Below are 13,557 nucleotides of genomic sequence, written 5' to 3' on the forward strand. Positions count from 1 at the left end.
AAAAGGATGACGAGGGCGGCAGCTTCAAAGGGACCAGGGAGCCTCCGAACAGGCCTTCCATCCCAACGCCCACTTGCCTCACGGGATTCCTTCCAGGTTCTCAATTGGCAAGGAAGGGTTCCGCACCATCTGTGGCTATTTACACAAATAGGGGCGTGGCATCCTCATCCATTATAAACCCTGAGCTTCTGAGAACTGAACAGTTGGTCAGCAGTTTCCGTGCCATTCCTTTGGGTCTTCCACCATGGATTCGTCCAGCTCATCCGGCACATACAGTACCTCCAGAGGTACGTTGCCCTCAGTATCTGGGCTCTGCGCTTGGGTCATCCAAATACACTCATGGACCTCCCCACCCCAAGGTGGATCACCACGAAGATTGAAGTTTCCCAATGAACACCAAATGGCATGGACTGATATGCTGAGACATGTTTCTCGAATCACTTGGGCAAAAGGTTGCACTTTGGTTTGGGCATTTCACGTACATATTTCTGGTTTGCTGCTTCACATGTTTTCCTTCTTGAAATCCACATGGTAGTTGGTAGCCCTGTTGCCTGACAATGGCTTCTCTACTAAAAATCCCAGCCTGTGGTTGCAGTGAACGGAACACGAGTATTTGATAACGTTCCCATCTAAACTGACACTCTTTTCCAGTTGACAGTGTTTGGGATTTTGAATTTGTTTCGCATGTTCTATTCTTGCTGTTGTTACGGATTTGCTCTGTTATGTTGCGTGTTCCATTTGAAGTGGTTAATGTCCACGGTGTCCAAGGAAATAGTCCACATCCACTATGCATTAAGATTAGGAGACAAAGAGAGATTTTCTTTGAGAACAACTGAAAGCTTAGAGCCTGGGAAACAGAGATTCCAGGAGCACTCGAACTGTCTCTCATTAGACTGCAAGGTAGGCACTGCAGGAGTCTCTGGAAAGCCAAAATCTGCAGTGTGACAAGTCCGTTCCTTGAGTGCTTTCCAAATATATTCCTTGGAGCTGGCATGAAGGAAGGGCGCTTTTAAAGGGAGTCCCCATTGGGGATCCGAAACCCTTGCCTTTTCTTGCATCCTTCCAGAGGGAAATCTGGAGACGACCCTACGTCACCAGCTGCCAGCTGCTAGGACAGGTAACCCTTGCAGAAGGGTTGGCATTGACCTAGAGTTGGAGAGATTTCAGGAAACTCAAGATCTCAAGGGTGTGCCGGACGGGCCTGAAACCACACCTTCCCTGGCCATCAAACACGGCTCCCCCCTTAGAATGCAGGAAACAAACACCCATCCATTCCCTTGCTACAAGAAATACGCAACCTCAAATAGGAAAGGGGTGGGGGGCAGCCCTTCAAACTGCCCAACTGAAAGAATGGCACACACAAGGGGCGAGTCACCATGACCTCGGTGACTAAAAGGGAAGCTCATCTTCTGAGGAGTACCGGGCTGTTGTGGGTGTGCGGGTGGGTAGGTGCCATCAGACAGGGCAGCACGTTGGTCATAGCTCAAAGAAATAGGTTTTCTAAACAATCCTCTAGTGTGTTCTGTGTTGGGGGTTGGCTTGTGTGTTTGTCTGGCTTCATTTGGCTTTCGTCTACTTTCCTTTCCAATAGTGAAAGTGCAGATAAGTTGTGCGAATGATAGTTCAAAAGCCAGGTTCCTATCGTTAGCATAGAGTTAGAGGTAAATCTGGTAGAAGCCATCAAGACTGTCCCAGGCCTCCACAGGTAGAAAATGCTTCCACCCGTTTTGGTCACGTTAGCTGGTTTTCCTAGGGGATTCCCCTTCTGTTTGCATTGCATCCTCTGGATCCTTGGCGAATGGCGAGGTGATCCCCATAGCCTTGACCTCAGCATCGCTTTAGCCCCCAGTGTTCCAATCAGCATGGCCTTTGGGGTGTATCCACGGTTGTTCCAAATGCAGAGTCTACCCCTGGCTTAGAGATTTTTCTCATGGCACAAGGACCAGCGCTGTGCCGGCACCATTTGTTTGCACCTCCATGGATTCTCCCCTGACACATTCCCCCTTTTCTCTCCCACAGGCCGTCTCTCAAGACCATCGCGAAGGAGGAGGCTTGTTCTGAATCTGAGTCAGAAGGACACCCTGCAAGCACTCTTTCAACAGAACCCCTATCCCGGGATAACGACCAGAGAATGGCTGGCACGAGAACTGGACATTCCAGAAAGCAGAATTCAGGTACAACCGAGCCTCTCGATCCATTTTCCCTCTCGGGGTCCATGTCCAGACGCAAGTCGCCCTACTGCAATTGGAGTCCTTGCTCTAGGGCTTTCCTCTTCGGGCTGCTCCAGACAGAAGTGACTCAAATCTTGGCAAGGAAGGTGGCTCCCTTTAGAAAACATGGCCAGACTGAGCTGTGTGGCGAGAGGTCCATTCAAATGTGTGGTCAAGTATAAAGGGCGAAGGGCCAAGGAAGCAGGAAAGCCTGGTGGTGTCAAGGAGGTGTTTCCTTGATGGCTGGCCTCCGAGGAACTGGCTGTGCTGCAGACTTCCCTCTCTGGGCAGCTTGGAGAGGAGTCACCAAAGTTAGGAACAGCGTGCCTGCGACCTTACAAAACGTCGCCAAAGACTGATTGACTTTCCCTACGAACGCTTTTTCTCAGGGTGTCCAATTTTCCACACACCACCATCAGAAATATCTAAAAACATGCACACACACACGAACACAAGCACAGGTCCACACTGCAGTTCGGCCTCGGGGAATGAGGTAACATGCACAATGCTTCACTGTTGAAGACAAGGACACATATTCTGAAGATGGAGAGCGGGTACATAAGAGCCTCCTGACCTAAAAGTGATGGAGGCATGTAGTCCCTGAGAAGTAACTGTCAGTGAGTAGTTCCCAGGCAGCATGAGAAGAGTGGTTTTCATGGGGGCACTTGCTAATGGATACGATTGCATGTTATGAGACAGTACTGCCTGTGAGGACGTAAGAGAGGCAGGGAAACATGAATCGGGCATGGACTATGCCAAAGGGGAGGCAAAGAGACCAAATGAGGGAAAGGAGATTGAGCCTGAGAGCCTGGGACAGAGACAGAGAGAGGGGAAGGCAAGCAGGCAGTCACTTGGGCAGCCAGGCGGGTCGCAACAGAGACAGACGTCAACAGGTAGATGCGGAGAATCGTAGACAGAGACCAAAAGACCCACAGAAAAAATGGTAGTTTTGATGAGAACGGCTGGGGCGGGAGAGAGAGACAGAGAGAGTTAGCTATCCATCCCATTCTGACTGTGGGAAAGCAAGCATTGTCTCCTCCTGTGTCACAAAGCATTACTCTGGACACCAGTAAGGTGACTCGAAGAGGAAAGATTATTTTCACAGACACAGATTGTGTATTCTGGAATCTGGTGCACTTCTTCAGAGGTAAAAGCCGGAGTCTACATTCTACATGCTAGTGAGACTTCAGTCCCTTTGAATCGTAAATATTTCCACTGGGAGCAGACGGGCCATACTGGGTCTCCATCAGTCGGCTTGTTGCTGGCCGGCTGGCCAGCCGGCCGGCTGGCTGGTGTGTTTGTGCGTTTGTTCTATGGTGCATCCCTGCAATAGATCTTGGAAGTACATGCATAAGCATTGAAAGACAAGGCTTTCTTTCTTTGTACCCAGGTTTTGTTTCAAAACCAACGAAGAAGACGCCTAAAGCAGAGCCGATTGCTGTCGGAGAATGCCTTCAAAGGAGGGCAGTCACAGCCGCTGCGGCCCCCACCACCTGAGGCTTCGACTCGAGGTAAGTACCCGGCATTCCATAAGCATTTCCCCAGAGCATCTCCTTGAGACAGAATCGTCTATGAACGTGGATGACCATGGGAGGCCAAGAACGCTTCAGACAGGAAACAATGATATCTTGGGTGCTTGCCCCACTCCTGTTCCACCCAGGAGCATCATGCCCCTCTTAGAGGGTGGGGAGATGTATGCCCAGGAAGGCTTGGAATCTTTGGGTCCGGAAAATGCCCGATGTGCAGAAATGCCTTCTTCCATCACATGGGGCGTTTTCACATAGCACTGAATAAGGTGTATCGATGTATCAATCTTGATCTATGACATACTGCTTCCTACATACCACACACTGGATCTGCTATGAATGTGTTGAAATTGGCCTGAATGTCCTCTCTTCTCTGTGTGTTTTTCTTTAGGAAGCATGGGAAGACAGGCCAGGCGAAAGAGGACTTTCATCTCTCCTTCTCAAACAAGGGTTCTTGTGCAAGCCTTTGAGAGGGATCGATTTCCATCTATTGCTGCCAGGGAAGAATTGGCTCACCAGACAGGAATTCCTGAACCTCGAATCCAGGTGAGTTCTCCACCAGTGGGTTGAACTTGGCTTCTCCCACGAGAAAGGAGTGTTAAACCTTGCGACGCGTTGTTGCTGGATATATGTAGGCTTGGAGACGGGGGATTGGGAGGACGTTCCCTTCATCTTAGGAATACGCTACGGGGGCTGATCTGAAGGCATCCGTTTCCAGAAGAGGAGAGGGCAATGGAAGTCCTGGGCAGCCAGGGAGGGGCCTGAGTTTGTAGCTGGTCAATGCCGGCTCTCCTCAAAGCTAGGGGTGGGGAGGGGTGCGGAGAGTGGTGTGAGTCCTGCGTTGCCCTGACGTCCTCCCGCATTTTCAAGAGCCAAGGTGTAAGATCTAGGTAAAATGGCCCTTAGATGAGGCCCACCAATACTTGCCATGGGCCTGACAGATTGGAGGGCAGGTCAGGTCAGGGCAGGGCAGGGTGGGGCGGGACGCGGCGGGCTGGGGATGAGGCGACAGCAAGTCGATCTGGATTGTCACGCTGCTAATGTTCCTGTCACCCCATATGTCTCCCTAGATATGGTTCCAGAACCGAAGAGCTCGGCACCCAAAGCAGAGCGCTAGTGGGCCTGTGAATGCCTTAGCCAAAGGCCCTGATGCCACATCAGCCGTGACTGCCCTGTCGGACCAAAGTCCCCGGCCCACTGTCCATAGAAGCTCTCACCGTTATCCTCCCTCTCATGCACCTGATAGCATGAAATGCTTTGCTGCAGCCACTCCTGTTTTCTCCCCCTCCTTTCTTGTGCCAGAGACTTCCTATGGGTTCTGTGTGGGCCAGCCGTTGATGTTCATCATGCCCCAGCCCAGCCTGGCAGCCCTTCAGAGATGCCAGGACCCGCAGCCTCTTCAGGCCACGGTTCCGTGGGGCGAAGTGTCACATGCTCTCATCACCTGTGGGCAGCCTGCCCAGGGGGACATCTGGCCACCTGCACCATCAGAGACACACTTCTGGCAGCAGCAGGCAAGCTCAGGTGACGAGACATCTCCCCAGCTGGATCAACAGCCCCAGTATTCAGCCTTTCCTGGCTCCTCAAGCTTCCTGGACGAACTGTTGTCAGACGTGGACATTCTGGACACGTCCGGCCCTTTTCTCAATGTGGACACAGAGGAAGAGGAACTTGCAGCAACCCTGGAAGCCCCCCTCAGCGAGGAAGAATTCAAGGCCCTGCTTGACATACTGCCAGGCTCCCCAGTGTCACAGGTTTAGGGGGAGAAAGGAAGGCCTTCCCCCGTGCCCCTTTCAAGCCTCCTTTCCTGGGAGGCAGAGCCATGGGGGAGAGAAAGAAGAAGGAACAAGCAACGCTCGTGAGAGTGTCTGGCAGGGAGAACAAGGCAAGTTGACTGTTGACAGCAACTGCGTTGTGGCCAGGAGGGATGCCATGCTCCACACAGACCGTCACAAAGCTTGCACACCAGGAGGGACACCCTCTCTGAAGCCTCAAGGAATTCAAACCTTCCAATGAGAACGAGGAGGACCCAATGCTGAACTGGATTTCCCCGTTGTATGTGACTTTCCATTGATCCAATCAATAAATCTTGGCACTCACTTCAAGTTCTTGGTTGTGTTTTGGTCACTTTGATTTCTCCCACGTTTCCTCGGAGAGGTGAAATCCCTCCCTTGATCTGGGACAGCATGGAATGTGGTCCAGATACCCCTGTCTACTCCCGTAGCTAGTAGCCACAAACACACCCTAGTGGAATCACGAAAACAGTCTCGCAGTGACAACCTTCACTTGCTTTCTGGGTGCATGGTATGAAAGGTTTCCTCGAGGACATTGCCTTTGCACACGAGGACAGAATTATGCTAACATTTTCATTACCAGGGTTCATAGTAACAACTGTGCCCAATGTATTATGCAGGCAAATAATCTCTCCATCTCACTCTCTCTCTCTCTCTCTCTCTCTCTCTCTCTCTCTCTGTCTCTGTCTCTCTCACTCTCTCTCACTCACTCATTATCTGTCCACAGCTACACACTACACGCACTCACCTCTCAAAATATAAGCCAAGTTACAACTAAAGTGATGCACAAATGAACTGAAAACCCAAATGCCTGTGGCATCGTAACGTCATGGCAGATGATCCCTTCCACTGCTTCTTTCAAAAATCTTTTCCAACACATGTGCCTCGTACACTCTCTATTGAGTGATTCTCCACTGGCTCAATCTGTGTGCCCCAGTTCCAGCATGGGAGTGTCAGCAGCACGAAGCATTAAAATAATCCAATGTGTTAATATTAAACGGTGGAAGTCTCCTAGAGACCTCCATCTTAACACCAGCACCCAGCTTCACTCAACGACCAGCAAGCCACAGTGCTGGACAACCTATGCCAAACAACTAGCAAAACAGGAACACAACCCCACCCATTAGCAGAGAGGCTGCCTAAAATCATAACAAGGCCACAGACACCCCAAAACACACCACCAGACGTGAACCTGCCCACTAGAGAGACAAGATCCAGCCTCATCCAGCACAACACAGGCACTAGTCCCCTCCACCAGGAAGCCTACACAACCCGCTGAAACAACCTTAGCCACTGGAGACAGACCAAAAACAACGGGAACTATGAACGTGCAGCCTGCAAAAAGGAGACCCCAAACACAGTAAGATAAGCAAAATGAGAAGACAGAAAAACACACAGCAGATGAAGGAACAAGATAAAAACCCACCAGACCTAACAAATGAAGAGGAAATAGGCAATCTACCTGAAAAAGAATTCAGAATAATGATAGTAAGGATGATCCGAAATCTTGGAAGTAGAATGGACAAAATGCAAGAAACAGTTAACAAGGACCTACAAGAACTAAAGATGAAACAAGCAACGATGAACAACGCAATAAATGAAATTAAAAGTACTCTAGATAGGATCAATAGCAGAATAACTGAGGCAGAAGAACGGATAAGTGACCAGGAAGATAAAGTAGTGGAAATAACTACTGCAGAGCAGAATAAAGAAAAAAGAATGAAAAGAACTGAGGACAGTCTCAGAGACCTCTGGGACAACATTAAACGCACCAACATTCGATTTATAGGGGTTCCAGAAGAAGAAGAAAAAAAGAAAGGGACTGAGAAAATATTTGAAGAGATTATAGTTGAAAACTTCCCTAATATGGGAAAGGAAATAGTTAATCAAGTCCAGGAAGCACAGAGAGTCCCATACAGGATAAATACAAGGAGAAATACGCCAAGACACATATTAATCAAACTAGCAAAAATTAAATATAAAGAAAGCATATTAAAAGCAGCAAGGGAAAAACAACAAATAACACACAAGGGAATCCCCATAAGGTTAACAGCTGATCTCTCAGCAGAAACCCTACAAGCCAGAAGGGAGTGGCAGGACATACTGAAAGTGATGAAGGAGAAAAACCTGCAACCAAGACTACTCTACCCAGCAAGGATCTCATTCAGATTTGATGGAGAAATTAAAACCTTTACAGACAAGCAAAAGCTGAGAGAGTTCAGCACCACCAAACCAGCTTTACAACAAATGCTAAAGGAACTTCTCTAGATAAGAAATGCAAAAGAAGGAAACGACCTATAATAACGAACCCAAAACAATATAGAAAATGGGAATAGGAACATACATATCGATAATTACCTTAAATGTAAATGGACTAAATGCTCCCACCAAAAGACACAGATTGGCTGAATGGATACAAAAACAAGACCCTTATATATGCTGTCTACAAGAGACCCACCTCAGACCTAGAGACACATACAGACTGAAAGTAAGGGGATGGAAAAAGATATTCCATGCAAATGGAAACCAAAAGAAAGCTGGAGTAGCAATTCTCATATCAGACAAAATAGACTTTAAAATAAGGACTATTAAAAGGGATAAAGAAGGACACTACATAATGATCAAGGGATCGATCCAAGAAGAAGATATAACAATTGTAAATATTTATGCACCCAACATAGGAGCACCTCAATACATAAGGCAAATACTAACAGCCATAAAAGGGGAAATTGACAGTAACACATTCATAGTAGGGGACTTTAACACCCCACTTTCACCCATGGACAGATCATCCAAAATGAAAATAAATAAGGAAACACAAGCTTTAAATGATACATTAAACAAGATGGACTTAATTGATATTTATAGGACACTCCATCCAAAAACAACAGAATACACATTTTTCTCAAGTGCTCATGGAACATTCTCCAGGATAGATCATATCTTGGGTCACAAATCAAGCCTTGGTAAATTTAAGAAAATTGAAATTGTATCAAGTTTCTTTTCTGACCACAACGCCATGAGACTAGATATCAATTACAGGAAAAGATCTGTAAAATATACAAACACATGGAGGCTAAACAATACACTACTTAATAATGAAGTGATCACTGAAGAAATCAAAGAGGATATAAAAAAAATACCTAGAAACAAATGACAATGGAGACACAACGACCCAAAACCTATGGGATGCAGCAAAAGCAGTTCTAAGGGGGAAGTTTATAGCAATACAAGCCCACCTTAAGAAGCAGGAAACATCTCGAATAAACAACCTAACCTTGCACCTCAAGCAATTAGAGAAAGAAGAACAAAAAAGCCCCAAAGCTAGCAGAAGGAAAGAAATCATAAAAATCAGATCAGAAATAAATGAAAAAGAAATGAAGGAAACGATAGCAAAGATCAATAAAACTAAAAGCTGGTTCTTTGAGAAGATAAACAAAATAGATAAACCACTAGCCAGACTCATCAAGAAAAAAAGGGAGAAGACTCAAATCAATAGAATTAGAAATGAGAAAGGAGAAATAACAACTGACACTGCAGAAATAAAAAAAATCATGAGAGATTACTACAAGCAACTCTATGCCAATAAAATGGACAATCTGGAAGAAATGGACAAATTCTTAGAAATGCACAACCTGCCAAGACTGAATCAGGAAGAAATAGAAAATATGAACAGACCAATCACAAGCACTGAAATTGAAACTGTGATTAAAAATCTTCCAACAAACAAAAGCCCAGGACCAGACGGCTTCACAGGTGAATTCTATCAAACGTTTAGAGAAGAGCTAACACCTATCCTTCTCGAACTCTTCCAAAATATAGCAGAGGGAGGAACACTCCCAAATTCCTTCTACGAGGCCACCATCACCTTGATACCAAAACCAGACGAGGATGTCACAAAGAAAGAAAACTACAGGCCAATATCACTGATGAACATAGATGCAAAAATCCTCAACAAAATACTAGCAAACAGAATCCAACAGCACATTAAAAGGATCATACACCATGATCAAGTGGGGTTTATTCCAGGAATGCAAGGATTCTTCAATATACGCAAATCTATCAATGTGATAAACCATATTAACAAATTGAAGGAGAAAAACCATATGATCATCTCAATAGATGCAGAGAAAGCTTTCGACAAAATTCAACACCCATTTATGATAAAAACCCTCCAGAAAGTAGGCATAGAGGAAACTTTCCTCAACGTAATAAAGGCCATATATGACAAGCCCACAGCAAACATCATCCTCAATGGTGAAAAACTGAAAGCATTTCCACTAAGATCAGGAACAAGACAAGGTTGCCCACTCTCACCACTCTTATTCAACATAGTTTTGGAAGTTTTAGCCACAGCAATCAGAGAAGAAAAGGAAATAAAAGGAATCCAAATCGGAAAAGAAGAAGTAAAGCTGTCACTGTTTGCAGATGACATGATATTATACATAGAGAATCCTAAAGATGCTACCAGAAAACTACTAGAGCTAATCAATGAATTTGGTAAAGTAGCAGGATACAAAATTAATGCACAGAAATCTCTGGCATTCCTATATACTAATGATGAAAAGTCTGAAAGTGAAATCAAGAAAACACTCCCATTTACCATTGCAACAAAAAGAATAAAATATCTAGGAATAAACCTACCTAAGGATACGAAAGACCTGTATACAGAAAATTATAAGACACTGATGAAAGAAATTAAAGATGATACAAATAGATGGAGAGATATACCATGTTCTTGGATGGGAAGAATCAACATTGTGAAAATGACTCTACTACCCAAAGCAATCTACAGATTCAATGCAATCCCTATCAAACTACCACTGACATTTTTCACAGAACTAGAACAAAAAATTTCGCAATTTGTATGGAAACACAAAAGACCCCGAATAGCCAAAGCAATCTTGAGAACGAAAAAAGGAGCTGGAGGAATCAGGCTCCCTGACTTCAGACTATACTACAAAGCAACAGTAATCAAGACAGTATGGTACTGGCACAAAAACAGAAAGATAGATCAGTGGAACAGGATAGAAAGCCCAGAGATAAACCCACGCACATATGGACACCTTATCTTTGATAAAGGAGGCAGGAATGTACAGTGGAGAAAGGACAGCCTCTTCAATAAATGGTGCTGGGAAAACTGGACAGGTACATGTAAAAGTATGAGATTAGATCACTCCCTAACACCATACACAAAAATAAGCTCAAAATGGATTAAAGACCTAAATGTAAGGCCAGAAACTATCAAACTCTTAGAGGAAAACATAGGAAGAACACTCTATGACATAAATCACAGCAAGATCCTTTCTGACCCACCTCCTAGAGTAATGGAAATAAAAACAAAAATAAACAAATGGGACCTAATGAAACTTCAAAGCTTTTGCACAGCAAAGGAAACCATAATCAAGACCAAAAGACAACCCTCAGAATGGGAGAAAACATTTGCAAATGAAGCAACTGACAAAGGATTAATCTCCAAAATTTACAAGCAGCTCATGCAGCTCAATAACAAAAAAACAAACAACCCCATCCAAAAATGGGCAGAAGACTTAAATAGACATTTCTCCAAAGAAGATATACAGAATGCCAACAAACACATGAAAGAATGCTCAACATCATTAATCATTAGAGAAATGCAAATCAAAACTACAATGAGATATCATCTCACACCAGTCAGAATGGCCATCATCAAAAAATCTAGAAACAATAAATGCTGGAGAGGGTGTGGAGAAAAGGGGACACTCTTGCACTGCTGGTGGGAATGAGAATTGGTTCAGCCACTATGGAGAACAGTATGGAGGTTCCTTAAAAAAACTACAAATAGAATTACCATATGACCCAGCAATCCCACTACTGGGCATATACCCTGAGAAAACCAAAATTCAAAAAGAGTCATGTACCAAAATGTTCATTGCAGCTCTATTTACAATAGCCCGGAGATGGAAACAACCTAAGCGCCCATCATCGGACGAATGGATAAAGAAGATGTGGCACATATACACAATGGAATATTACTCAGCCTTAAAAAGAAATGAAATTGAGTTATTTGTAATGAGATGGATAGACCTAGAGTCTGTCATACAGAGTGAAGTAAGTCAGAAAGAAAAACACAAATACCGTATGCTAACATATATATATGGAATTTAAGGGGAAAAAATGTCATGAAGAACCTAGGAATAAGACAGGAATAGAGGCCCAGACCTACTGGAGAACGGACTTGAGGATATGGGGAGGGGGAAGGGTGAGTTTTGACAGGGCGAGAGAGAGTCATGGACATATACACACTAACAAACGTAGTAAGGTAGATAGCTAGGGGGAAGCAGCCGCAAGGCACAGGGATTTTAGCTCGGGGCTTTGGGACAGCCTGGAGGGGTGGGATGGGGAGAGTGGGAGGGAGGGAGGCGCAAGAGGGAAGACACATGGGAGCATATGTATATGTATAGCTGATTCACTTTGTTATAAAGCAGAAACTAACACACCATTGTAAAGCAATTATACCCCAATAAAGATGTTAAAAACAAAAATAATCCAATGTGTAAACAACAGTGTATCTGAGTCTCTAGATAAAACTGCATCCGGGTCTCTAGCTCTATTGTGTGCATATCTCTGCAGAAACATCTAGTCCTCAACTCCTTCCCAGGCACACCCGTGTTTTAGGCTCCGATTTCCCCAGAGCTCTAGAGCAATGTACAGTGCTCTCTCGCTCTCTCTCCCTCTCTCTCTCTCTCCCTCAGTTTCTCTCTCTCTTTCTCTTTCACTTTCTCTCTGTCTCTCTGTCTCTCTGTCTCTGTCCTTCTTTCCATTGGGCAAAAAAGGAACATCAGTTTCAAGAGCCACACAGGTGGCATAGGCCTTCTGGGGAAAGAATCTGGCCATGGTTGCCTCAGGACAAGTAGGATTAGAGATGTGGAAAGAGACAGCTTATGGAAGAGTTGATGCTTTCAAGAGGGTGGGAGGGACACTGGGTCACAGTGTGCTGGGAAACACTGAGATGCTTCTGGGTGGAAGGACTTGCACAGACTCTAGCTAGAGCTAGGAGCTGTGGCTTTACTATCTTCGTTGTCCAATGCTGGCCGCTCCAGAGAAACCTCGGAGCCCAGGGACAGGCAGCGATACCTCCACAGGGAGGCCAGCGGTGGACTGTGCATAAACACACCTGTGGCCTCTCAGTGTTCCCTGGCTGCCGTGCACATCACAGCTTCTGCTCTCCCAAGCAAGCTTATCCCACCTGGATTGTCCTGGAGAGAGGTGATCCAGGTCTGGCAGGCAGTGCTTTCTGGGAGAAGCCAGCAAATCCCATGTTTCAGTGATTAATTTTCTCAGCCAAAACTTCCAACTACTCGAGAAAACCCACCCTGATCCAACAAGATGGTCGTGCCTCCCTCTGATCTCTGGCACTTCAGGACAAGGGACCAGAACATACACCTCCTCAGAACATCCTCCTGGGCCTCCTGGGACTTTCAGACACCTACTGGTCCCGGTGACATCCGTCCACGGGTACCACCTGACAACCGTCCTTAGTGGGTGCAGAAAATCAAACACACAGATCACACAAACACCCCTACACACACACACACACACACACACACACACACACCAGCCACATTTTAACGAATGGCTGGTGTAATTACTCTGATTGCCAACTGTTTCTGAATAAGCTCACTATCCTCATGTTAATCCCCGTGGTGGCAAAAGAACCATGGTGGCAAAAGAACACATTTGGCATGGTTGTCTATTTCTGGGTGGGGTTTTCTTGTTGCTTTGTTTTTAATTTTTCTATTCTCTGCAGCCCAAATGCACCGAAAATGTTGACATGGCTGCACTTGGAATCCAAAGCTTTCATTTCAAACTCAGCTGTGTCATCATCCATCATGTAACGTGCTACATATCCCTCTCTTTCCCGTTCGCCTTCCCCTTCCTCTTCTCCTTCTCCTTCTTCTTCTCCTTCTCCTTCTTCTTCTTATTCTTCTTCTCGGTACAGATGTCACTTGACCACTGAATGTGAAACCGACACTGTGTTTTGTACGC

General features: G+C 45.5%; 1 protein-coding gene across 1 annotated transcript; it reads left to right on the forward strand.

Moving 5' to 3' along the window:
- Positions 1 to 244: 244 nt before the first annotated feature.
- LOC116753135 (double homeobox protein 4-like protein 4) lies at positions 245 to 5,496 on the forward strand. The gene is made up of 6 exons (XM_032630631.1): positions 245 to 287; positions 1,067 to 1,117; positions 2,020 to 2,174; positions 3,601 to 3,721; positions 4,128 to 4,282; positions 4,807 to 5,496. The coding sequence occupies exons 1-6, from the start codon at positions 245 to 247 to the stop codon at positions 5,494 to 5,496; spliced, it is 1,215 nt and encodes a 404-aa protein (XP_032486522.1).
- The last annotated feature ends 8,061 nt before the right edge of the window (positions 5,497 to 13,557 follow it).

The sequence above is a fragment of the Phocoena sinus genome, chromosome 4 (assembly GCF_008692025.1).
Source record: "Phocoena sinus isolate mPhoSin1 chromosome 4, mPhoSin1.pri, whole genome shotgun sequence".
NCBI lineage: Eukaryota > Metazoa > Chordata > Mammalia > Artiodactyla > Phocoenidae > Phocoena > Phocoena sinus.

Bases quoted from the DNA above. Each gene is read 5' to 3' on its own strand.
- LOC116753135 (XM_032630631.1), top strand. From the start codon at position 245: ATGGATTCGTCCAGCTCATCCGGCACATACAGTACCTCCAGAG. The intron at 288-1,066 runs GTACGTTGCCCT...GCATCCTTCCAG, and splicing joins CACATACAGTACCTCCAGAG to AGGGAAATCTGGAGACGACC. The intron at 2,175-3,600 runs GTACAACCGAGC...CTTTGTACCCAG, and splicing joins TTCCAGAAAGCAGAATTCAG to GTTTTGTTTCAAAACCAACG.